The sequence below is a fragment of the Acomys russatus genome, chromosome 9 (genome assembly GCF_903995435.1).
Source record: "Acomys russatus chromosome 9, mAcoRus1.1, whole genome shotgun sequence".
Classification (NCBI taxonomy): domain Eukaryota; kingdom Metazoa; phylum Chordata; class Mammalia; order Rodentia; family Muridae; genus Acomys; species Acomys russatus.
The window spans coordinates 2,895,574-2,923,245 of NC_067145.1; the positions used below are offsets into that span (position 1 = coordinate 2,895,574).

The following is a 27,672-nucleotide window of genomic DNA, read 5'->3' on the forward strand; positions in this document are numbered from 1 at the left end:
AATATTTAATACGAAATGTAGAAAAAAAAAAGCAGCTCTTTGGCTCTGATGATCTGTAGTTTCATTATAAGGTACTAGGTATAGTATTTCATTGTACTTATCCCAGTTGGCTTGTATTACCCCTTGGATGTTTATTAAATCATGTCTTTCATAGGTCTAAAGCAAGTGTAAGAAATGGTCTCTTAAAACATCATGCTTTGTTAGTTTGTTTCTGTCTTTTCCCTGTGTAACCCAGCCGGTCTTTGAACTAAAGGTGACCCTCCTGTCACCTTGTGACTTTGCAAGTGCTGGGGTTAGAGGCCTGAGCCATGCCATCTAGTTTTACATTTTCTTCCCTCAGTAGTTCCCCTGTTAATATGTTCTCAATGGTCTCATGCTTCACACCATATAGAGTCATTCTTTGTATTAATTGTTTTTGTTCTTTCTTTCTTTCGTTTGTTTCAAGACAAGGTTTCTCTGTATAGCCTTGGCTGTCCTGGACTCCCTTTGCAGACCAGGCTGGCCTCGAACTCACAGAGATCCACCAGCCTCTGCCTCTCGAGTGCTGGGATTAAAGGCGTGCGCCACCATGCCTGGCTCTATTTTTGTTATTTCTAATTTATACAAATTATATTTAGAAGAACTCACCTCTTCTAACACGAGGCTCTGTAAGTGTAACTAACAAAGCCATGTAACCACCATGTGACCAAACCCAGGAGTACTTCACCCCTCTTCAGATAGGCCCCTCTTCCCTGTGGCTTCCTCATCACTCTAGTCTCACCTCTCCCAGAATGTCGAATAAGTGAAATTATAACTACACATCAATTCTTTCACTTAGAATAATGCATTTGAAATTTGTTCCTACTGATTTATGATTTGCTAAAGTATCCCTCTCTAATGCTGAATGGTTTCCAACTGAATACTATCTATTCCCCAGTGAAAGGATTATTGGGCTGTTTCTAGCCTTTGCTAGCTTATTTGGCAATTACAAATAAAGCCACTGTAGACATCCACATTGAGAATTTTTGTTGACAGTTAAGTCATGACATCTAAGCACAGTGTTTCCTGAGTTCATGTAAAAAAATGTGTAACTTCACAAGAAACTTGCCAACTGGTTCCCAGAGTCACCATATCATTTGATGTCCCTGTGCAATGCACGAAGTTAGGGAGCTAGAGTTGGTCCACACTCTCCGTCACTGAGACCATTACATTAAGCGTATAGTGGTAGCTCAGGGTGGCTTAACGAGCACATTTCGCATAACTCATCTTATTGTATAAGTGCTAGTGTACTTATTTTCTATAGATTTCTTTAAAAAACCAAGTAAGTACTGAGCATTCTCTAGTTAGCTTGTATAAAAGTATTTTTATCAAACATATGATTAAAAATGTTTTCCCAGGCTAGGAATATAGTGCATTCACGTGATCTCCCGGTTCAGTCTCTAGTACTACAAAAGAGACACACAACCACCTCAATATTTTCTGGAAGCCTTTGGCTGCTCCTTTTACTCCAAGAGTGTCCTTCCTAGAGATGTTCTTCTCCCTGTTGATAAAACCCATCCAGGGTTTGGTCTTTCCTGTCGTGATCCTGCTTCTGATATCATATCTCAGAAATGTTTATCATATGCAGCAGCATGAAGATTTTTCAACTCTTTTCTTCTAGGCATTTGCAGTTTTAAGTTTATGACACATTTTTTGTCTTGGCTTTTATGTAAGCTTTAAGGTATAGATCAGTATCCATTAATTGTAGATGAAAATCCAGTTGAGCCAGCACCATTTGTTGAAAAGACTATTCTCTTTACAATGGATTGCTTTGTCATATTAATCAAAATTTAAGTGCATATAACTTTTTTTCTGAGCTTTTTATCTCTGCGCTATTAATTTATATGTCTTTCCTTTCTCTAAAATTGTCTGGTAGCTTTAAATAAGTCTTGAAATCAGACATTGTGAGCTCTCTAAATTTGCCTTTTTTTTTTGGTTTTTGCACAGTCCTGGCTATTATAGGGCCTTTTTCTTCATATAAATATGAGAGTAGATTGATATATCTATTAAATAACTCTAGAGCAAGCTTTTGTATTTTCTTTCAGTAAGTTGACTCATTTTATTTAAGTGGTCAAAATCGTTGGCATAAAATTAGTATTCCCTCCCTTGCTTTTAGGCTTTTTAGTTTTGTTATAACACTCCATGTTTTATTCCTGACGTTTTTAATTGATAACTTCTCCCTTGATATTCTTGATACGGCTGATTAGATTTATCAATTTTAGGGTTTTTTTTCCAGAAAGATGTTTTTATTTTTAAAATTATATTTATGGGGATGTGGGGGGTAAACGTGTGAGTGCAGGTGCCTCAGGAGCCCACAAGAGTCAGGTTCCAGGAGAGCTGGGTTTCCAGGAGCCAGTGAGGCGCCCGAACCCAGGCACTATGCAAGAGCAGCGCTCACTTCTAAAAGCAGCGCCATCTCTAGCCGCAGGGAAACAGATGTTGACTTTCCTGTTTTCCACTGGTTTTCTTCTTTCAATTTCTGCACTTCCTTTTATTATTAACTTTCTTCTGCTTGGTTTTGATTCAATCTGCCGTTCTTCCACTGACAAAGAAGCATAAGCCATTGGTTTTGGACCTTTGTTCTTTCAAAAAATAAGCATTGAATTAATTATGTAATGCTTAGAGCCATTCCAACAATTGTGGTATGCTATGTTTTTATTTCTATTTAATTCCAAATATGCTCTAGTTTGCCCATTAGTTTCTATTTTATGGCTTATTTAGGCCCTACTTGCTGTTTAATTTCTACAATCTGGGAATTTGTCTGGCTTTAAAAAATATTATTGATTGCTAATTTAATTTTGTTATTATAAGGCATACACATATGTTTCTTATTATTTCAATTTGTTAGTTTGTTTTATAGCCTAAGTTACTTCCTACCTTGGAGAACAGTGTATGTGTGTTTGAAAGGAATGTGCAGTTGTTCTCTGCCAGATTTGCTTTCTAATTGTCTTTTAGTCACGCGGTTGATAATGCTGTTCATGCTTTCTATGTCCTCGGTATTAGTTACTTTTCTGTTGCTGTGATGAACATCATCACCAAGGCAACTTATAAAAGAAAACATTTAGTCTGCTTTACCGCTCCAGAGGGTTGGTTAGAGTCCATGCTGTAGACAGAAGGCATGGAGGCAGGGACAGCTGGCAGCTCACGCCTGGAACCTGCAAGCAGGAGGAGGAGTGCACTGGGGTTTACAGCGGGAAAAGTCTGCCTCTGAGACACGCCTCCTCCAGCAGGACCACACCTCCTGCACCTCCTCAAACAGCTCCACCTCCTGGGCACCAAATACCTCAAACATATGACTGATTTTTAAAACATTTTTTTATGGGGCTGGAAAGATGGCCGAGCAGTTAAGGACACTGTCTGCTCTTCTAGAGGTCCTGAGTTCAATTCCCGGCAACCACAGTCTCTCACAACCATCTATACCCTCTTCTGGTGAGCAGGTGTACATGCAGATAGAGCGCCCATATACATAAAATAAATAATTTTTTTTTTTTTTTTTTTACAAATTACTGACAAAAGGAATTGGTGTTTTCAATCATATTGGATATTTTTTCCTTACTGCTTTGCAGTTTTATTATTTTGTGATTTGGAAACTTTTATTATTACACATACATTTAGATTGGCTTTGTCTGCAAAGTGAATTGATCATTTTAACATACCATTTCTCTACGTCTTTCATTATCGTTCTTTTGAATTCGGTCTGATACTAACACAGTCAAATTAGCCTTCATTTGATTAGTGTTTCTCAGCGTATCTAACTCCTTCTGTTTACTTTTTTACAAACACGAATTAATTGTAAATATTGATAAAAACCAGTGTAGTATTTCAACTCAAGCGTACTACATGGACTGACAGAGCCCGTTTCTCTTTATCTATCTTCCATTTGACCCCTTCCTAATCTGCAGTAAGCGCTATTCTAGATTAAAACACAATTCGAGTGCTGGAGAGGTGGCTCACAACAGTACGTGCATACACTCACACAGACATATACATGGAGGCACACACACACACACACACACACACACACACACACACACACAGAGAGAAATTAAATCAAACTGTCAGACAATGGTGGTGCATGCCATTAATCCCAGCACTCTGGAGGCAGAGGCTGAGTTCGAGGACAGCCTAGTTTACAGGGAATGAGTTCTAGGACAGCCAGGGCTAAAAAAAAAAAAGAAAGAAAGCCTGTCTTGAAGAAAAAACAATTTAAGAAAAATTAAATTAAAATAAAAAAACAAATCCCAGCACTCGGGAGGCAGAGCCAGGTGGATTGCTGTGAGTTCGAGGTCAGCCTGGTCTACAAAGTGACTCCAAGACAGTCAAGGCTACACAGAGAAACCCTGTCTTGAAAAAAAATTAAATAAATAACCATATCATTTTCTTGTAGATAACAAGCCATTCAATGTTGCTTTCTTAGAACAAAGTCTTAAAAAAAAAAAATCATGGCAATTTACATCATCTCCCCCCCACACACACCCCCACACCGCATACCATGACATTAGATATGAAAACCCCCTCACAAACATAAATAATAGTGCATCATGATAAGCTCCCCAGAGCCGTGCCCAAAGCCTGTTAAACTTTAAATTTCAGTAGCTAAGCAAGACACTCACGTGCAGATTTCTGAGTCTTTTTCAGGGTAGCGGTCACTCACTCCTAGTACTCAGCTCACCAAACAGAAAGCTGAACTCTAGTCATTTTAGTCCCTAGCCAGGAATACTGCTGTTGTGTTGGTTTTCACAACTATGTGCTATGATTAAAAAAAGAAGAAGAAGAAAGAAAAAAGAAAATCCCAGGCAAAAAGCCAGAGCGAATGTGGCGCTCACTTTGTTTCTTTTATTTCAAGGTCACATTATCACATATCCATTGTCCAATTCTAAATTGATTTACCCTTCTGTCTAGATTAACAGTTACGCACTGTGGGAAGCAATGTCAGCACTCACTTCTCCACCGTGGATGGAGCCACAACAGGGTACCATTTCACCGTGCAAGGGGCGCTTCATTTGTTCTTCTGAGAGCCACTGGCTAAAGCCCACTATCAGTAAACTTCAAGTGTAAATTTTTCCAAAAATAATAAGGTTCTGTCAGTTTTGTCTTCTGATTCTTATTTATGGCGACATTTCCCTGTGATTTTGATAATAAGTGTTCTTTATGGAATCATGGTACGTAATGATTCAATTTTTTACTATGCTACCCGACTTTTCTCCCCAAAGAACTTGTAGGTGCCGCTGATGGAGGGCAGGGGGCGCTACCAACCTGGGTTCACTTCGGTGCATCTCCTAATTCTGAGTACACTGGGGAGTCTGGCTCTTCTTACTTCTGCCACACCAACGGTGTTTACTCTCTAGATAGAACACTTGCCACTTTTTCTGTGGTCTATTTGGCTATTGCTCTTTATTCTGATTTTATTGTACTGTACATGCTCCTACCTACTAAAAACCAACCTCGGGCTTCTTGCTTCCCAAGGCAGCACTGTACTGCTGAGCTATGTGTCTTGAATCCTTGGCTTTGGTTTTATGGGTTTTTATTTTGTTTTGCTTTTTGTTTGTTTGTTTGTTGTTTGCTTGGGTGAGGGCTTTTGAGGACGTTTTTAAGCCTCCTTCCTCCAAGAAGGGAAGAGCGAATTACTGGTATTCTGCAGACTCACAATTTGCCTCATATTTGGTCAGCAGGCTAAATCAGCCTAAGTATCCCAATGAAGGGAAGAGATAGGAATGCCACAGATCGCAGGAATTTCCAGGGAAGCCTTCCACTTTAGCGTGTGCCTGTACACTATGTGGAGTGATTTGAAGGGGAATGTTATAAACAAAATGCACACGTGGTCTCAAGAGTCTTACAGAGCCAGACGCAGTAGCCCACGCCTTTAAAACCCGTCGCTCGGGAGGCTGGAACTGGACTGCAGATGCAAAACCAGCCACAAACACACACACGCACACGCACGCACGCACGCGCGCGCACACACACGTTCATATATCTATATTCTTGAGAAGAAAAAAAGACTACGTATGTATATAACAATAATGAAAGCAAAGCACTAGTTTCCAGAGTCCAGCAGATCTGACAGTTCTGATTTTAGCATTTTAAACACTTTCTAATAGAAAACAAGAGGGACCAGGTGTGGTGGCACACGCCTTTAATTCCAGCACTCGGGAGGGAGAGGCAGGTGGATCGCTGTTAGTTCAAAGCCAGCCTGGTCTACAAAGTAAACCCAGGACAGCCAAGACTACACAGAGAAACCCTGTCTCGAAAAACCAAACCAAACCAAACAAGAGCAATGATGATCCGATTAGATCTCATGTCAAAAGATTGAAATTATTACCATTATGTGAAATAGGAATTTACTCACATTATCCATTATTACTGAGCTCTTATGTACAAATTGGCCCATGAAAGGTTAGCCAATAATGCCACAAAGCTAGATGATTATTAAAATATTTTTTAAAATCAGCAGATTATGTGTATAATACTTATATATTTTCAGTGTGGTGTTATAAGTTGCACAATATTGAACTCAGTACTTTTCAAAAATAAAAATTAAACATTTCTTTCTAGCCATAGGCAAAAAATCATATTACTTTCATGGAATATATGGTATTTTCTACTACAGTTTAAAAAAATAGCTGAAACAAACACACAAACAAAAGATCCGTTGATGAAGCTGAAACAATGATAAATAAGGATAGACCACCTATAGCAATTATGGAACTTTTTTCTCCTGTGCAATTGGCAAGAAACATACACGGTTCGAAACTATGGATCAGGGAAATTCTCTTCAGCTGCAAAATATCTAAGTAATTCTTCCTGCCAGTCCCACATCACCAAAGTAAGAATGGATCAAAGAACACGTATCCTTATCAAGAAATAACTTCCTCTTAAGAGCAATGCTCTATGAAAGTCAATAAAGCACTTCCTCTAAGTGAAATTCTAAAAGAACAAAATTCAAACAGAAGTACAGAGATGCTTTAGCCTCTGGTTCCTTTACAGAACAAGACCTGACTATGGTTTAACTTCTTCACACTTTGAGAGGAGGGTGGGAGTGACGGCACAAACAGTTCGTGCCATTTAATCACTTGGAGTTCACTGTCCCAAGATGGTTAGTGGCTCCCCAACGCATGCTGCTATCAGACCTTCAGAATTTAGTCTTTTCCTTCTGGAGAAATGGTAACAACAGCTGAGCACGTTATTCCTCTCAGCAGAGACTTAGGTGAAGGCAGGAACATTTATGTTTCATAGTGCTGTGATTTTTTTTTCTAAAGATGATTAAAATATAAATGTGTCACATTGCTTTTTAATATTTTTCACTCTTAGGAATGATGGAAATAGAGTTTTCCTATCTGTGTGAATATCTTTCAAATCATTCTGAAAGCATGTTGTTACTTTCCACTGGAATTTTCTAAATGTTCTATCTTTTAATTTCTTAGGGAAATTGGATAAAACAAGAGAAGATGGGCATTTACTGAAATTACATTTTCAAAATTTTTGCATAAGCTCTGATGGAACTGGAAAACAGGGGTTAGGCAATAGAAGGAGTCTCTGCTATTAGCTTTAATTGTTGTGAGATTTTTATTTCTTTTAAATTCCATTTTTAGAACCAGATTTTTGAATCGCTGTATGACAAGGTTCAATGAGAAATACAGGAAAGAATTAAGCATATTGTGGTCTGGTTGCTCCTATCTCCAACATTAGTAAGGCAGTGACTTTTAATATTTTTATTTCATCTTTATGTTTTATTTAAACATAAACATGTTTTTTAAAATAAAAAGGTACATATATATATTGTGATACATGTTTGAATGTTTTTTCTTTTTCATGATAGTGATACAAAACCAAATTTAGTATGTTCAGTGCTTGCCAAATTAGTGTTATAAACAAATGTTTGTGATTTGACTTCAGAATAGTCAATAACATGTCTCTTGTTTTCCTTACAAAAGATTAGCCAAGTAAAATTTTGTTTTTAAATAAAGTGAGGAAAAACAAAGAAAAAAATATTACTCAGATTTCTAGTACCCCCAAACCAGTATTGAAATCATAGTGTACATATTTCTAGATGATGGTATGAATGTGCAGATATTTCTCTTCCATCAACATGGGTTTATTCTTCATTTAAAACTGTTTCTGTAGGGGGCATTTAAATCTTACAGAATTATTGAAAATAAAATTTAAATAATTACTTTTGGATGAATGAGATATAAAAAGAATCCTCAAAGTGCTTAAATCCTCTTTAAGTCTAAGTTCGCTCTGTTGTCTCTTATCTGCTGGTCTGGAGAAGGGTGGATCATTGGTTGCGCTGTCTCTGCTGCCTCTCATTTTAGTAGCCTCTTTCTCGATTTTCATATGCGTGGCTTGACAACAAGGAGAAGTTACTAGGACACAGTCTCCCCAAACTTTGTGGGTTTCAGTTTGGTTTCTCTCCACATGGCCTATCTATATAGCAAAGCAGATAAACTAAAGAGAACCAAGAGTTTGGCAGGAGGCTTTGCTTCTGTTCAGCGTCATAACTGTGCTTCAAAGTGATAAAACACAGTTTGAGAATTGTTAGCTGTGTGCAACAGGATAGAGAACCGAACCCGGACAGTGACTAGCAGTGATCTCACAGCATTGTCAAAAGCCAGTGAGCTGTCACTTAGAGGTGTGGTCTTGGACTCCTCTTACATTTTTTATCAATGACTAATATTAGGAAGAAAACATTCATTGACCCAGTAAATGAAACCTAATGGGAAATGAGAACTAAAAAGAGGAAGTCATATTCACAGTGGCTAGATTAGAGTCAAAATAAAATTACAGAAGTAGTAAGAAGTAAACAAAGCAAGGAAGTCTGTGGGGGGGGTGGGTTAAAACCAACAAGGGAAAAAAGAACAACAACTCTCAAGGGAAACTTTCAACAACTATCACAGAAAATAACCAGTTGTTTTTGTTGTTGTTTTTAAATAGGTAGCTTATGTTCTGGGGTCAATCGTGATTGATTTGATTAAACATCAAACCTACCGTTGTATAATGTATTCCTTACTGTAATTCACCTAAGTTCCTCATTCCTAGTAAAGTGTCATTGCAAACATACTTTGTTCTTTTGATCAGAAAGCTGAAATAGAAGCTGAAGGAAAGTAGTATCATTGCTAGATTAAAAATGAGGTGTGTGTGTGTGTGTGCGTGCGCGCACGTGCGTGCGTGTATTCATGTGAGTGTATGTACGTGCATGTATTCATGTGAGTATGCGTCTGTGTGTGTTCATGAGTGTGTGATTCATGAGAGTGTGCGTGTGTGTGTATTCATGTGAGTGTGGGGGTGTGTGTCTGTGTGTTTCCCTCCTTGAAGAGATGGAGTAAGTAAATGGTCTTCTAATAAAAACATACAGCTATGAAGATAAAAGGTTCAGAACTTCCGGGACTAATTTAAAGTCCATCACTTGTACTAACTTTCAGGGAAAGACAGGAACTTAAAGGAACTCAAAACAGGTTAGGAAATAATTTAAATAGGCAAGGATAAGCATCAGAAAGATCATTTGGAAACCTGGTAAGAATTTCATCGACAGTCTTTAGCAATGGTGACGTGTGAAGGGATGGAAAAGAAACACTTTAGTGTCCTGGCCAGACTGCAAGCCATGTGACTGTCATCTGCGGCGGGAACTAGTGAATAACCTCCACGGAGACTTGAAAGCTATATAAAAAGGAAGCAAGTTTGCTATTTACCAACGCTGTACCGGCAGCGCCAGGAAATGTTTCTTTAAAGCTCTGTTACTGTGTTAGATCCTAAGAAAGCAGTGATGCAAGTTTACTCTCCTGCTGTTCTTTTATTTTTCTTCTAAAAATTTTACTTTTTTTTTTTTTTAAACAACTGTCATAGGTCAACTATCACGTACATGTACAGGTGACCAAGCAAGAATAAAAACCACAGGTGTGATCCCACAATTGAGAAGGGAGTAGAAGTTAACATTCAGATACACATCTCGGGTTTCTTTCCACATACATGAATGTAAAAGTATCTTATAATGGATCCTTTGAATTTTTTGTGTATGTCAAACATTTATAAATACAGGAAATCTGGAATACTTAATATCAAACTGTTAATATACTGGATCAACATAGTCATTTTAAATAGCTAGCACCTTTTACAATTTCTACCTTTGGGCTTTTAAGTTAGCAATTGTTGACTATTATTAACAAAGGGAGTCTCTCCAACATTTCTTTTCTTTTTTCTTTTGTGGTGTGTGTGTGTGTGTGTGTTGGTTTGCTTTTTGTTTTTACTTAAGACCATTACGACAGAGGAAGAGCTGAAGGTGTTTACTCCAACCGATATTTGTTTTTGACATTTGTAGTAAAAAAGAAGTGATTAAGGCAAGATTCCCACTTTCAATTAACTTTTAAGTTTGGAATAGAGAGGTGAGGAATTGGAGGAGACAAAATACCCTCTTATTAAAGTAATCAAGTTTAAGAGACTTGTCCGGTTAAGGGCCGAGTACGTTAAAAAAAAAAAAATCTAGAAACCCGTACAAGTAATAATTGTTACTTGTGTGCATTAAAAAAGAAAATCTATCCACGACTTCTGCAATATCCAGTGCTGTAGGACGGGGCGCCCAACCTCCTCCCAGGGCTCCGGGCGGAGAGGAAACGCTCTCCGGGGCCTCGTGGCGCTGTCCCGCGTCGGGGCGACCGCGCAGGACACCCCACTACTGCACTCCTGGCCGGTCGGATGGAAAGCAAGCCTCGGCCCCGCCGCCTGCTCTCGGGAGGGCCTGCGGGCGGGCGGCGGCTTCACCTGAGATCGAGCGCGAAGCAGCCGAGCTCAATGGTCGGAGCGTGGGCGGAAAACAAACTTTGTTACGTGTTCACTCGCAGCACCGCGGTCCCGGGAGGGAAAGGATCAAAGCGACATTGCTAACCGTGCGCTCCCCCGCCACACCCCCTTCTCTTCATAAAAAATAATCCTAGCCGATGGGTAAAGGGCGAGCGGGCTCGAAAGCCACCACGCGGGGCGGTTCAGCAGGTGGCCAGCCGCCCGCACCCCGGCCTCCGCCGCGCGCGCCGAGTCCCGTCCACATCAATGGGAATCCGCTCCCCGTGGGAAACGGCGCCTCCCGGCCACGCCTGCGCCCCGGTGTCGCGTCCCACGCCCGCCGGGTCCGCGTGCTTCCACGCCCGCCGCCGAGGCTCCGCGCGGAGGGGCGGGGGAGGGACCGCAGCGGCGCGCGGGGAGGGGAAGGGGTTCTCGCGCGATTGGGCGAGGTTTCCGGTGTTGTGACTGAAACCCGTCAATATGGCGGCGATCGGCCGCGGCCGCTCTCTCAAGAACCTCCGAATACGAGGTAAGCCCGCTTGCCGCCCTCGCTCCTGGCGCCCGGTGCTCGCCGCCGCGGCGCTCGGCGTGTCCCGGGCCTGGGGTAAGGGGGGAGGCGAGCCGGGCTCCGGGGCGCCGCCGGTCCGCGGAGGTTCCTAACCGGGTTTGTGTGTCTGTTTTCGCGCAGGGCGGAATGACAGCGGCGAGGAGAACGTCCCGCTGGATCTGACCCGAGGTAACGCGGGGCGCCGGCGGGGCGCGGGAGCCGGGGACCTCCGGCCGGGGCAGCGAGGGGCCGAGCCCGCGCCCATCCCCGTGGCCCGCGCCCGCTTCCCCCGGCTGAGCCCCCTCCGGGCCTCGGGCGGCCGCGGGAGCGCCAGAGCGTGTTGGCTTCGGTCTCAGCTCCGGGGCCCTGGAATGCCGGGGGCGGCCTCGGGGGGGGGGTGGGGCGGGGGCGGGGGGGAGAGAGGTAGACATTGTTATTTAGGTTACTGGAGGATGTTTGAGGGAAGAGCGACCACATCCTGCCCTCCCCGTCCCCCCCACCCCCCCTCACCCCGGAGCAGATGCTGGACCTGCCCGGTTCTTGTTGTTGACTGCGTGACTGCTTTTCTCTGCCGGCGCCGTCGTCCCCGGGCGCCCCCCGCAGCTTTGATAACTCGGCGGTGAAATCGGGAGCCGCCACGACTGTTAAGTGTCTGGTGTGTGCCGCTGCTGCTTCCCTTTCCCGGGCCCGCTGGCTCTGTAGTTGCTAGAGACCGCCCCCTCACTCCGCTGCAGGTTCATTGTGTACCCTCTGCAGTGGAGATGGGTTAATTTACCCCTTCTCAGCAGGGCTAGCCGGGTTATGTTTTCATGAACTGTATCCGCCTAAAGATCGCAGTTTCTTTCTTTGGTCACCGGCCACCATACTGGTGTTTATTCCGCAAGATCTCGCTGGAGCGTTAGTAGTTATGTACACGATATTTTTCTCTTCCTCCATAAACAGGATTTGGTGTACAGATTCCCATGGCCGTACTCTACTGCGCTGTAGTTGTGTTGTCCAGAATCACTTTTCTTGAGTCCGTGAAACGCCTAGGAAAGTTGGAAAAAAAAAAACATTGAAAACATTACGCACGACATGCTTTTTACGCTCTATTGAACTCAGAGTGGTGACCATCATATAAAGTATTGGTGGATGAGGGGTTTTGGGGGCCCAGCTCTGTATTGACAGCATGACTCAGTTTTGTTTCGGTTTTTTATTGTAAGAATCCTGTTGAATGTACATGTGTTATTTAGTATTTGGCTTGGATTGTTCAGGAAGTTGTTTTGAGTAAACAAACCTTTTCAGAGACAGAAACTCATACAGTAGAGTGGCATGTAAGTCCTAGAAATGGCAATTGATTAAATCAGTGATTTGGAGCATTTTCTTTAATAGCTAGGTTTGAGAAACAGTATAGAAGAAAAAGGTCAGGATTTTGACTTTTTTTTCTTTAAATTTGTAAAGTTACTAAACATACACATGAGAAATTTATATGAAGTAGATTTTCCAACAAGTGTTTTAGAGAGGATCATAGCACAGACCTGAGATTTGGCATTGCATTTTTCTGACCATGTCATAGGTCAGTGGTTTAATTTGTATCCAAGCAACTGTGTGAAAAGAGCACTTAGGTAAAATTGAGCCTCATACTCTCAATCCAAACCTGTTTGGATATAGTGTTGGAAATCGGTTGTAATTGTATAGTCTGTGACTGTGGTAAGCTCCTTCTATACTTCGGTGGTTGGCATCAAAATATGGGATTGTAGAAAAGCTCATATATAAGTTCACTTGAAATTTTCCTCATTTCAGTTTTAGCTCAGGAAGACAAATCTATGTGTGTATATTGGAAATAATCAGTTCTCCAAGACGTTAGTAAATACCTCTGTGTAGAGCTAGCTGTTCCTAGGATTATATGAAACGCTCAGAACGTGTTATTTTTAATGCCCTGATAAAATGTACTAGAGTTACAAATAAGTGTGCATAGCCAGTTGCAGCTGATTTGCACAACTAAGAGAAGTTACAAGCTGGAGCCCTAAACCATAAGGAGGTTTAGCAGAAAAAAGGTAGATTTTTTAGATAGTGAAATAGTTGATTAGAGAATGTTATTTTGACAAACATTTCATTGTTTAAAGACTTGTGGATCACACATGAAGAGAGTTCATGAGAAATTAAACTTTAGTAATAATGTGAGACCCCTGAGGCAGTCTGGGTTGACACTGAGAGACAGCTGCTTGTGGATTGGATTACAGTGTGGAAAAAGATAAAGTTTGAGCAATCACAGTTTTGTTTGCTTACTGTGAAGGCAGTGTTTGTTCTCATTGGGTAGGTGGACAGCCATGCTCATTCTGCACAGAGGGTATAGTCACAGTAGTCCTTAAAGGAGACATACAAGAGCACTGCCTGTAAAGTCAGATAATTCTGGATTGTAATCTCAGGGGCAGTAGTAGGGGGTTGAGGACAAATTATTTGACTTTGGTTACCTCCTGGATTCTTCAACTGGGAAAAAAAAAGGGACCTCACTTTTAATAGTCAGGGCTATTAACACAGAGAAGCCCTGTTTTGAAAAACGAAAGACAAAACAAAACAGAAGCTGGGCAGTGGCAGAAGCCAGTAATGCCAGCACTCAGGGAGGCAGAGGCAGGTGGATCTCGGTGAATTCAGCCTGGTCTACAAAGGAAGTCCAGGACAGCCAAGACTATACTGAGAAACTCTGTCTCTAAAAACCAAAACAAACAAACGAACAAAGAATGTGAACAGTAAATGAAGGTAGTTCTTAATTGCTTAGCATAAAATCTTATAATTTATAAGTAATATTTAGTGTTAGTTGCTTCTCTGCACTGGAAAATTGGGATTCTTTAAATCATAATTAAAGTGATTATGTGTGTGCATGTCGTGTGCAGGTGGAAAGGCACACGTGTGCACGTGTGTGGAAGCCAGAGGGCAGCCTAGGATGTATTGCACCTCAGGAACAATACCCTATTGGGAGAAGAATAACTCAGTGGCCTGGCTCTTATCACTTAGGTGAACCTGGCTGGCCCCTGAGGAGGGACCTGCTTGTCTTTGGCTCCTCAGTGCTGGGATCAGAGTGTGTGCTGCCACACCCAGCTTTTTCACAGGCTGAGTATTGAACTCAGGTCCTCATGCTTTCCTCAAGCACTCAACAAATTAGTGTTCAATGTAGTCAGTGAATCAGAGAGTTCCTTTTTGAGATAGTCTATTAATCAGTGTATCTGGAATGGAGTATTTAGTGACAATATGTTTTAGGAAAAATTTTTTTTATTTAAAGAGATATCAGATAAGCAAGGTGACCAATGCTGCTAGTACCTGCATTTAGGAGATTGAGACAGGATTGTGAATTGGAGGCCAGCCTGGGCTACATGAGACATCTTCCCCCCCCCCCCAAAAAAACCCAAAACACCCACACACAACAACAGCTAAGTTTAACTGGAAGTACAGTTTGTTGTATGCACTTAGGATAAGGTGTTGAGGTGTGACATTGTATTTTGTGAACCTTAAAATTTTTCTCCCTCCTAACATCATGAAGTTTTTAGTTACAATGATTGACGTGCACTGTGAATTTCCTGAGGCCTGGGAAGGTTTGAGGTTCTTAGGTTTTGGTACTGGTGTTATTGCTGTGTGGCTCACACAGAATGCTTCTATTAAAATTTGTTGATGGGTTAGTTTTGGCCTAGGCGCCCATTTAGTAAATCTTAGAGTTAATTTATTAGTAATTCTTGCTTTCAGTTTTGTTCAGAAACCTACTCTACTTAATTTATGAAAGTCCCCAATTTGCCACTGACACCATTAAATAGTCCTATATTTTGCACCAAAATGTATATAAAAAAAAAAATACGCTCAAGTTCTTCCTTTAGCTACTTCCACAGCAAGCATAGACTTTTTCTTTCTTTTTCTTCCTCTTCTTTTTCTCCCCCCATCCTTTTTTTTTTTTTTTTTTTTTTTTTTGGTACATCCCTTTCTGGTATTGACTTAGGTTTGAAAAGACGCACTATTCTTATTCTTTCAGGGTCAGCCCCTGTTAGTGTAATGTTCAAAGAATATTCCAGAAAATGGAAACTTTTGCATTAGGTATTTATTAGAATGTAATTTGTTAAAGCTGCTGCTGAATTTTACATGTTTTAAATTATTGAATCCCTTTCTTTTTCCATTAGTAAGGATGGAGTGTTGCTTGCCCCGCTTGTTTAGTATTTAGAAGAGCAGGAAGGCTATCTGAAATAGTGTGAATTTGAACATTTTTTTTTTCTAATTTCTCATTTGTTTAATTGCTGGCTTCAGTTAAACCAAACAAACACTGAAATGCCTATTATGTATCAGAAACTGAATGAAATGCTGGAGAGGTAGGAAGGAGAAAGATGTTGGTCCTTTTAAAGAGTTTATTGGAGCTAAATAAAGAAGTGATTGTGATATGAAACAATAAGTAATGAGACTGTTCAAGGAGCCGCGTTAGTGCAGCCGCCGCCGCCAGAGGAGAATACTGTTACCTGGTGCATTGGTCATCAGAGAGGCCTCATGAAAACGGTGGCAACGGGGAAGGAAATGAAATGTGCTGTCTGGAAAACAGACCACACGTTTGCAAAGGGAAAGTCAGTAGATAATAGGTAGAAGACATTTAATATAATCTGAGAAATGATGAAGGATCAGACCAGGTGTATTAGAATGAGAAATTAGCTGATTTGCTTTCTCCCATTGAAAACTGGCTTTTTAATTCTGTTAATATGTCTGTCTGTCTCTCACTTTGGAGACAGTCTTGCTGTGGATCCCTAGCTGTCTTGGTTCTGACTGTGTGGCCCAGGCTGGTTTTGAACTTGGAGCTACTAGCTCACCCAGCTTCTTTCTTTTTATTAAGAGGGTGGAGGCTGACAAATCTGAATTTGGAATTCTAGTTCACTTCAGACTCACTTCTCTCAGTAGAGTCAGGCTGGAAAGCAGCTCCTCTCCAGGAGCAACTCAACACTCTTGATAGGATTGCCTTCAAGAGCTTTTGTACAACTGTGTTCCTTTCCTTTGGTTTCTTCCTTCCTGTTGGCTCAGTCTCCGCATGTTTAGCAAACATGTACTGTATGCTTTATATGGGTAGGTTTCTAGAGCGGGCATGGGCCAAGAATGAATAGAAAGATTAAGATTGGAAAAGACTTCTCTGAAGACTTTAGGCAGATGACTGTATCTTTATTCCACTATTGCCTTTACTACCTTGGCTTTCTCCCTATAACGCAAATGTTTTCTTTCTTTTATTTTTTTTTCCTTTGAGACAGGGTCTCTCTGTGTAGCCTTGACTGTCCTGGACTCACTTTGTAGACCAGGCTGGCCTTGTACTCAGAGTAATCCTCCTGCCTCTGCCTCCCGAGTGCTAGTATTAAAGGCGTGCAAGTAAACAGCAGCAAAACAAGGCTTGCTTTTGCCTACAGAATAAAGTCCAAATTCCTTAGCTTGGCACCCGAGGCCTTTTATAATTCATTTATGTATTTTATTCTGGGCTACTACAGCAGTGGGAGTCAAGATCTATCTGCCTGTTTGCATAGCTCGTGCATGTGGCACTCCTTCATACACAGAGCACTCCTCCCAGGAGATTAGGGTTAGTGTACTGGTTAAAGCGCCGACTCTCCCTCTGTTCCTGTTCTTTCTCCTTGGAAACCATGTTCCTATTTGAGAAGAATGCTGTTCCTACGTGTGGCATGCCATTTCATATTTACTTACGTAATTGTTTCCTTCACCTAGAGGTGCATTCGCAATACTCTATCAGTAAAAGCCGCCTTCCTTAAGGTTAAGGGGTAGAACTGAAGGGCCTTGCACATGCTGGCCAAGAAGTCTCTCAGTGAGCTCGTTCCTACCCCCTGAAGCAGTGCTTTGAGTGAAAGAATGGAGAAATAAATGAGCCCAAGAATAGTATAGTGTTAAAGAGAAGAGAGTGAAATAATGCTTTGAAGTTTGCAGTCCCATGGGACAGCCAAGCGCTAGTGCTGTAAATAAGAGAAGTCTTTCTGGAGGGGACAGTTACGAGTTCAGTGTTGGATTTTAAATTTCATGTGATTGATGGCACTGCTCATGGAAGAAGTACTGCTAAGTGGAGGGGATGTCTAGTAGCTGTTCTTGGAATTTATGCTGAGTGTTTTTTTGTGTAGGGTAGAGGGAGGGGGAGAGATTGTGTGTGTTTGTGTTCACTACTGCTGAACTATGTCCTCATCTCGTAAATGGAGAATTAAAGATTTGAACATTCCAAGATAATATGGTAAGACTGTATATTGTGGATAGGATCTTTAAAAAGAAAGAGGCCAACAGGAGAAAATAAAGGTTATAATTTGAGAATTTTTTAGATGAAGGGGCTGAAAGCTGTAGTGTTGAAGGTGGGGTCTGTAGACTTCACTTCTGCTGTGGATGTGAGGTTGCTTTGGACTGTTTAACCTCTGGGCTCTAGCTGCCCTACCTCTATGGTGGATAATGCTTTATGCGTATACACTTTGACCTTCCATCTTTGTGATTCTATCAGATAATCACCACTGGCTGTTGAAAGGTTAAAAAGAAAGCACTCAGAACCTTGTTACAATCATGGTGAGATGTATTCCCATAAATAATAATGAACACGTGTTGGAGTGGCGGTGTGTCATAGCGCTTTAAATGTACGTTACAGTCAAGTGATCCGGCTGCTGTGACTTGTTACCCTGCCTCCCAGGCCTCATGCACCACAAAATAGGGCTGTGAAAAGCACAGTGGGGCATCATGGCACGAGCCACGTGCAGTTTATCAAGTTGGGTAGAGTAACCAAAGTGTTGGGCAGGACTGGTTCACATGGAGAGTGCACGCAGGTGTGTGTGGAGTTTGTGGATGGCACCAGCCCCTCTATCATCTGTAATGTCAAAGGCCCCGTTTGAGAATGTGATGTGCTCACCCTATTAGAGTCAGAAAGGGAGGATCAGAGGTTGTATGACCCTGCTGCTGGGTCCTGGATATACACCACTTAACCCATGGGGTGACCTGTTAAATAAAGCATTTGTATTATTAAACAAAATCAAAACCTAAATTTGAGAGTCAACATTTTACTGCCAAGTCATTCAGTGTTTAGGGTAGAATTGGGGGTAAGTTGGTGGCAAGTGTTTTCCCCCTTAAATGTTGAAGAATATATTTTAGGCTCGGGTTTGTTTGACCTTTGCTGGACTGGATCACGAGATGTGAAGCATACTGTGAAATAATTGCATACTTGTGATGATGAGTATGTAATTGCTCACATTCCAAGCTCAGTCATAAGTGATTTTTCTCCTGTGCATATGACCTTCCTCCTCATTGCTGTGTTACTGACAGATGCTACTGTGTAAGTTCAAAGGGTTCTGTAAGCTGAACAAGCAATTCTAAACAGTTGGAACCTGGAAATAAGAGAGTGAAGTGGAGTAGCTAGTGCTTTTGTTGTTTTCTACACTGAAATGACAATTTTCTGATTTCAGAATTTAAGCATATGACCTTTCAATGGGATAGATGATTTGAAATTAATATCCTGAAGGGCTGGAGAGACGGCTCAGTGGATCAAGCACTTGACTTGCTGATGAGCCTGATGGCCTGAGTGCTGTCCTTGGAGCTCACATGAAGAAAGAAGACTGACACTAACAATTTGTCCTCTGGTCTCCACACGTTTGCTGTAGCACACATGCTGTAGCATGCACATGTACATACCCCAACACACAAAATAAGTAAATGAACACATGTAAGAAATGTTTCGTTGTCAAGTCCAGAGATCCTGCTTGGCCCTATGAAATGATAAATAATACTTGGTGACATTACTGTGGTATTGGAGTCACAGAACAAGACTTGAGCTGTCATCACAGAGATTTTAGTAATCCTGTTTGAATGCAGCGCAATTTCGTGTGTTCTCATAATGAATAAAGAGGGAAGAGGCACAGGAGCTGTAAACAAAGGAGATTGCCAAGACACTTAGTTTCTTAAAAGGAGCAGTTTGCTAGAGAGAAGGATATTTAACTGCTTTAAATGTGGGCATGTATGTATATTTTCAGATCCATAGATCTAGAAAATCACATCTTGAAATAGTAGTGCTAATTATTTCCATGCTTAGTTCATCCCTGGTGTACTAAAACTTTTAATTGCCCTGTTTTTTTTTTTCCACTCATAATCCCCTAATGTACTCCCTAACATTGTACCATCTTCACCACCTGCCTCCTGCTAGTGAGGAGGGAAAACAGTCAAGAGTTACATGGAGAGAGACTTGAGTGGTGGAAACATATTTTGGGTGATGTAAGCTCCAACATTGGGCAGTGCCTCTGTGTGTGGCCAAGGGACAATAGAGTGCTGTGGACCTTAGTATTCCACATATGTGTTGTAAGAGGTGGTTTTGTTTTGCTTTTAATCACATTTGTCTTGTATGATACTGGTTTAACTCCATGGTGATGAAGTGTCTGAATACTGGAGCTGTCTGATACTGTTTGCTTAGAGTGGCCTGTAGTTTTATTACTAGACTATTACTGGTGTTGTTTTTAAATGACACAGGCTGGTTACAAAAGAAGTCAGGTGACTGTTCATGCTTAAGAAGTTTCATGTTATATAGATTTCTTATATACAATTTTAGTTATGTTTGATGAGTTAAATTTCAGATCATGGTAGCATTAAAATGGTTATTGTATATACTCTATTCCCCCTTTTTGTCTTTTTTTTTTACTTGTCGAGGAATTTGCCGTTAGCTGTTTGTGTTTCAGCTTTGTTTTCTCCCTCGAAAAAAGAGAGAAATTACTTGAAAAAAGAAAAAACTTTTGGATTTTCCATAAGGAAACAAAAAGATGTTGGGGGAGCATGGGTTAGAAGCAGTGACATTTGATTCATGCTATTGTTTCTTCTGATAGTTATAGTTCGTTTTTAATTCTGTGTTGGATTATTTAGGATTTTTTCACATACATCAGTAATTCTTATATTAGAAAAGGTACACAGAGAAAAGGTATAATTTTAGACTTCTATAATATGGGGACTCCAACACCTGTCTCCGTGTACTTTTGCTACACGTGGAGTGCCAAATGTAATATTTGGCCATTTAAATCATCTAACATTTATACCAATAAAGACACAGGAGGTGTAAACTAAGGTAAAAACCTGCTAGCTCATCTTAATTTATTTTCTGTGTGCGTGTGTGTGGTTTTTGTTTCTGTTTTTGTTTTTTTGAGACAGGGTTTCTCTGTAGCCATGGCTGTCCTGGACTCACTTTGTAGACCAGGCTGGCCTTGAACTCACAGAGATCCTCCTGCCTCTACTTCTCAGGTGCTGTGATCAAAGGCTTGCACCACCAATTACGGTTTTTTTTTTTAAAACTGTATACAAAATATGTATTTACGAACCTGGTTCTACAATAGAACTGCTGGCTCTTTAGAAAGCTCTTCCTGTCTGTGTTGTTCTGCCTAGCTAGTCTTTCTCTTGAGCTCCTCCAACCTATGAGAGCTCCTTAAACACTGTTTTACCTGTGACTGCCAGCTGCTTCTGTGTTCTTTCAAGCCCAAAGAGAGGATCCCTATCTCTTACCCAGAGCTCTTTCCATAAGGGCTCTTTTCAAGCCAAGAGACCTGTCAAAAGTCCAGTTGCTAAAGAGAAGTCTCTAGCTCCTGTATACCCTTGGCAGGCTGAACCATGTCACCCGCATTATGGTGGGGCGAGATCTCTCCTAAGCAACTTAAAAGTAGGTAGGAACTTGCCATTTTTTTATCCTTCTTATCGAAGGAGGCTTTTAGAGGCGCACCCAAACTGCATCTCTTCAGGGCACACTTAGCTGCATTTTACATCTATTTAAACTTTTATATTTTATTAGCAATTAGGTTTTCTATGTATAATAATCAAGTATTCTGCAGCAGGCTTCTGGTTCAGTCTGTGAAGTGCTGGGACACAGGTGTACACCTCCACCCAGCTTTATATCATAAACAAATATATACATTGTCATAAAATATATACTTGGGGTATTGGCATACACCTAGATTGGGGAAAGGTATGCCTTACCTATGAACTTGATGTTTATTTAGTTTTTGTGGTCTTGGAACTTGAACCCAGGGCCTTGTTCATGGTAGGCAGTCATTCTACTACTGAGCTACATGCCCAGTTTTTTTTAATGCATATTTTAATGACAACAGACACATGTTCACACATAATAATTTCACCTCACAGTGGTCTAAAGTATACATTACTTATATAATGCCATCTAGTCATAATATGTATGTTAAATGCTAAAACATTATGAACTGATGAGAGGAAATTTATATTAGAAAAATGAAACACAGAAAAGGAATTGTAAAACAAGGAGGGTGGAGAGGGGGTTCAGTGGCTGCAAAGGACTCCAGGCTCAGGTCCTCACACCCACATGCAGCTCACAAGTGTCTATAACTCCAGCGCTAGGGCATGTGATTCCATTGTCTGACTTGTGCAGCCACCAGGCACACACATGGTACACACACACACGCAGGCAAAACACTCATACTCGCAAAATAAAAATAAATCTTTAAAAACGATAAAACCTAAGAATTCTTGAATAAACATAAGAGTTCTATTACTCTTTCTAGGTATCTACCTAGGTAGGTATTTCCAGCTGTGGCCACACACACACACAGCAGGCACAGTGAATAATTGACACTCGGTGTGTGGAGAAATTCACAGAAAAGCCATTTAACTCTTTTAACAGAGCTCTGATAAGAGATCAACGAGCACACGAGCAACCCTAGAAAGACAGAGGCTGTTAAGAAAAGTGTGTAAGTCCCCGCTCCCCCAGGACATGGGAGCTGTGGGTCCTAACACTTGAAGGGGAGGAGGACTTGTCAACATGGTTGCTGGGAGATGCCTGGAGGGAAGAAGGCTCAGAGGATGGTAAACAGGTCGGGGTGTCCTGTGTCAGAGGAGAAGCAAACCCAGACTTAAACAGTCACGTGCACAGACAGAGCTTCACAGCGTTGTTCACATTACACTCCGCTTCCTTCACGACCTGGTGCCTTGCTGTGTCCTCCATTCCATTCCTGTGTTTTGTCTCAGCTCATCCCAGGGCCCTTTTCTTTGCTCGATGCAGTCCAATCTGCTCATTGGAAAATAACACGTGACACTTGCTTGGATTCTCCCAGTAACTCCTGATATATCTGACCCAGCTCTGTGTGTGGTAGGAAAGAGAGGATATTGTAGACTACTCTAGAACATTATTTCTCCACATAGATACAGGAGAGTGATGTTTCCATGTGCAGATCTTGAGCTCCACTTCTGGCTACTACCGTATCAAAGCCAGAATTATGACTGCAATCTCAGTCCTTGGCAGGCAGAGGCAGGCGAATCGATGCAAGTTCAAGGCCTGGTCTACAAAGCAAGTCGAGGACAGCCAAGGTTAACACAGAGAAACCCTGTCTCAGGGGGCGGGAAAAGGAGGAACTTGGAAGTCAAGCATGTAAAACAGAGGCTGCCATGTGATAGTCTTCAAAGGAAAGAGACCAGCGTCGGTAGGGTACCAAGGGCATTTGGTGTTAGCCAGCTGTGGAGCTCAAGGTTCCGTAATTCTTTAATGTTACTTCCTTATATAAATTGTGTTGCTCAGGATCCAGGGTGCCTAACACAGAGAAAACCAAGACCCGTCACTCATTTGCTGCCAGTCTGGTGCTTTCATCCAAGTCTAAAGGTGCATAGTTGCAGTATCAGTTTCTCCCCCTCTTCAGATTCCATGTGGTTACGGTTCCTGGAGTCGTCATCCTGGTATATTCTGGTTGTACCCCACTTACTGCCTCATAGCACACTTTGGAATAGGTGAAGCATATGTTGGATTAGAGTTGCTGTATGTGCATGTGTGAATATGAAGCCTAGGAATAGATGTAGGCAGGTAATAAGGGGAAAATATGGCTCCCAGACAAAATTAAGTCTCCTGTGCCAGCTACATGATTTGGAGGAGTATGTACATGTAACTGTGGAGCCAGGCAGGTGAAGAGTTGACTCTTGAGTCCACTTCAATAAGGTTTGGGCAAGTTGCCTTTTCTTTCTTTCTTTTTTTTTTTTAAAGTTGCCTTTTCTGAACATGTTTCTTCATTACCATTAGAGACTGAGGGTTATTTGAGGAGTAAACTATTTTTATAAAATACTATCAGTTTTGGCAATAAATATTAATAAGTAGACTATAAAGTTTCTTATTTAATAGTCAATAAGAGCAAAAAAGATGGCCATTTCTGGGGAAAAAAAATCAAATGACATCATTTAAATTTTGGATAGGTTGAATTAATTAGGAGAAAATAGGTTGTGAACAAAGTCATGAGAAACAACTGAAAGAAGACCAATAGGAAAGAGCACTGGCCCTCCTGCTTTAATGAAAATTTAATTTAATAGACTTTTAATAGATTTAGCCTATTAATATAACTCAGTAAATGAGCCTATGCTCACACATGCATGCATGCATGCACACATGTACACACTTTTCTAAATGACAATAAAGAAAAAGAGGGTCAATCAGATTGCCTAGAAAATTGAACAATTAGAATTTCATTATATCCTAATAAAATTGGTAGGCTAGTTACCAAAATCACCTTAGTATTTCTACAGAGAAAAAGGAAAGATAATAAACATTATTTGGTCCTAAGTCAGCCGCACCTTCATGGTCATAGTACCCTCCTGTTATGCTAGCACTGAGACAGGAGGGTTATAAATATCAGGCCAAGCTGGCCTACATAGTAATGTCCTGTCTCTCCCAAATTGTATGTTTCTTTGGAAATACCAGTATATGTTAGCATGTTAGATTTTTGACATGTAGTTCTAATTGGTTCTCAAAATTAAGAATACAAAAAATAAATAAACAAAAAAATCTTCTTCTTAAAAGCTCACATGTGATTAAATGTCTTATCTGACTCTCCTTAAGATCTCAAAGAAACCCTCCTTTCATGCCAGGAAATCATAAAGTGCTGTCAAATTGTCCACATACCCCTGCTCCCATTTGTTTTTCAAGACTGTCTCACTCTGTAGCCTGGGCTAGCTTCAGACTTGTGATTACCCAAGGGCTGGGACTATAGGTGAATCAAACTTGGGGTGTGTGTGTGTGTGTGTGTGTGTGTGTGTGTAAGAGAGATTTCTAATAGACATATTAGCATTTTATGAAAGTGAAAGTGCCTACAGTCACATAGATAGTTAACAACTGATCTCATAAATTCTGTTCATTCTTTTTTTCTTCCTTTGTCTTTCATTGGTTTCTGTTTCTCTTTTGCTATTTTTTTTTTTTTTACTTTTTCTGATGTCTCTAAAAGAATATTCTATAGAGATAGATTGCATTTTTCCTAAGCTGTATTTACTGTCACTGATTTACAATAAATTTAAATTGTTAAAGTCCTTTTAAATGTGTTTTATGCAGTTCATTAATCCCCTCCAAGTTGTTGATGTGAAAGTTGGTTAAAATGTTGCAGTCTAGCATTTGAAACCTGTTCGCCAAATTAGAGCCAAGTATTTCATAGATAATTGATTAAACACTTGAGAAAAATATGGTAAGGCATGGTTAACTTAGTTTTCTAGAATAAAGAAAAATTTATTTCATCATAAAAAAGCAGTAGATGTAATGTGCAATGCAACAAAACATTGAACGCTACTGTCGGTGAGTTTCTAGTTAAATGCATTTCTAAATGCTGTGATTCTGCTATGTCTGTCTGCCTCTCCTTTCCTCCCCCTCTCTCTGTCACTCTTCTTCTCCCCCCCCCCCCCCCCCCAAGACAGTTTCTCTCTGTAGCCCTGGCTGTGCTGGAACTCACTCTCTAGACCATGATTGCCTCAAACTCAGAGATCCATCTGCCTCACCCTCCTGTGTTGTGTGCTGGGATTAAAGGGGTGCGCCACCATGTGAGCTGTGTTTCAACTATTTATGCTTGAACTTCCCTCATGGTGGTAACAGTAACCTTGCAAGACCCTTGCTGCTTGTTAGTCTGTAGTGCATTGAACAAGTGTTAATACAATATAGATTAAGAGCACCCAAAAAGCAGTTGTTTGTAGAGAGGGGTTTTAAGTGATTGAGGCTGTTAAGAGTGACACTGTGCAGTGACTCTATTCATAACCAGCATTATATTGTTTTAAGATACTGGTACTGTTTGTTCTGGTGTGTAGCTGTCACATTGCCCCTAACTGCTGTCAGTGAGTTCTTAGAGCTTACTGTCCAACATAATCAGAACTTGGTCCAGAATAATACAATGTCTCATCTTATCCCAAGTACATAGAACAAATTGCACTTTTGGTTAAACTTAGTTGGGAATCTTTTGTGAGACAGGTCCTTTTGTCTGATTTGTGAACTAGCCTCTGGTTTGCAAACCTGTCTCAATCTCCTAAGTGCTGGTACTACTGGCATGGACCACCTTGCTTGTCCTTGCTTGGCTGGTAATCTCTTTTTATATTGTTGATTGTTTTTTCCTCTCCCTTCCCTCCCTTCTTCCTCCTTCTCTCTTATCTCCCCTATCTTACCACTTTCCTTTTTTTCCCTCACTTCTTTTGTTTGGCTGGGATTGAACCTAGAACTTCACTTATGGTAGACAAATGTTCTACCACTGGACTACTACACAACTTTTTCACAGCCCTTGCCATTGGTGACATTATAGTGTATACTTATTGTTTGTCTTCCTACAGTGTAAATTCTGTGAGCATAAGTATTTTGCTTTTTTGTTGTTGTTGTTTAGTTTTTGGTTTTTCGAGATGGGGTTTCTCTGTGTAGCCTTGGCTGTCCTAGACTCATTTTGTAGACCAGGCTGGCCTCGAACTCACAGCGATCCACCTGCCTCTGCCTTCCAAGTGCTGGGATTAAAGGCATGCACCACCACGTCCAGCAAGCATAAGTATTTTGCTTTGCTCGTTATTGTATTGATGACTAGAATAGCTTTGGCATACCTAATATGCCTAATAAATATTTATTGACTGAGTAAGTGACCATCAGAGTATGTTTCAGTTACAGAGCTTCAGAGCATTTTTACATTGCTTATAATATCTTAACGATGTAAGCAAGGACACCAAAATTAATGATTTAAAATTACTAATTATCTGAAAGTCTTTCATATTTCTCATCTGGGTTAGGAGCAGTACTTTAATTGGGCCAAATCAGATGCCCTGGAGCCACCATAACCTTGTTTCTTGTCCTTATTCCACAAATCAGATCTTCCGTGGGATGATGGTACAATTTCTATTTCTGAAGTACATGTGAAATCTGATGTTTTCTATCTGGTGCTGTAGCTTGGATGGTTTTATAACTTCTTCCCCGAAGCTCTCTCTTTTCCCAGTCTGTTTGCTCTTCTGTAACCAGCACATTTTCTGAAAAGTCAGTAGTAACTTCTCAAACAGGGTTGTATGCCTGCTTTGGGATTCTGTAGTAAATGTTACCTTATAATATGTTTTAATTAAGTCGATCTTATGTAATCAAAATTAGCAAATATTTATTGATGTTTTACTATATGCTAGATACTAATCCTTTGTCATCCCTTGTCATCACTGATTCATTGTTCCCGAGGGACACAAGCTATAAATATGTGAACATGAAATTTTAGTTATGTTGAATGCTGTTAAGTCATATACAATTTGGTCTGTGAAAGAATGTTGACTGATAGCGGGGGTAAGAGGGAGTGAAACAAGTGTTCTCTGGGTTGTAGGATTTAGAAGACACCATAAATGCTGGGATGGAAATCTTCCAAATAGAAAATGACTAGTACAGATGCCCAGAGATGAGGAAGAACTGGAATGGCTGCTGCGTGATGAGAGGGAGAGCAGAGGAGAGAGGCAGACAAGTGTTGACTTGGATAAGATGGTACAGTTGAGGGAGTCATGTGACCTGACTCAGAAAGATCACTGTTTGGAGAAATGCACTTGCCCTTGGAACAAATCCTGGATAACACATATCACTAAATCAATACTAATTGAATGAATTAATTCTTTTATTTTAGCCACAAGACAGGCAAGATTTTCAGTTTGAATCATTTGAGACTTACATATTGTCTTTCAAGAAAATTAACCAATGGCATTGGTAGAATGGTGATTGCATTGGTAAGTGATGGATTTGCAAACCCTTGTATGTAGTGTTTTTAGTTAGAAATACCTGAAACATTAATTTCAGTGAAATTTTTTCTTTGGCAGGTAGAAGTGCCACATTCATTCATCCACTCATTTATTTATCCAGGTAATTACTGTGTAGAGTACTGTAGGCAGAATATGCTTCCAGCTCCTGCTTGAGATGGAAAGATAGTGCTGACCATACTCTTAAAGAAGAGTCTTGACGAAATTTTATATAACAGTAATTTTGAAAGGCTAGCTAGGTTGAACTGACAAAGCAGGGAGCTTGAAGGACATTGGTTGGCTCTCTTCTCTACTCCTCTGCCCTGTACACTCATGCCCAGACGCACACACCTGTA

At 40.8% G+C, this 27,672-nt stretch overlaps 1 protein-coding gene across 1 annotated transcript in view; it reads left to right on the forward strand.

The window, feature by feature from the left end:
• Positions 1 to 11,218: 11,218 nt before the first annotated feature.
• Positions 11,219 to 27,672, forward strand: part of Rictor (RPTOR independent companion of MTOR complex 2) — a 93,681-nt gene continuing 77,227 nt past the window's right edge. The window contains exons 1-2 of the mRNA XM_051150929.1: positions 11,219 to 11,317; positions 11,477 to 11,524. Of these exons, the coding sequence (XP_051006886.1) occupies positions 11,269 to 11,317; positions 11,477 to 11,524 (97 nt within the window). The 5' untranslated portion in view covers positions 11,219 to 11,268. The remainder of the gene's footprint in view (positions 11,318 to 11,476; positions 11,525 to 27,672) is intronic.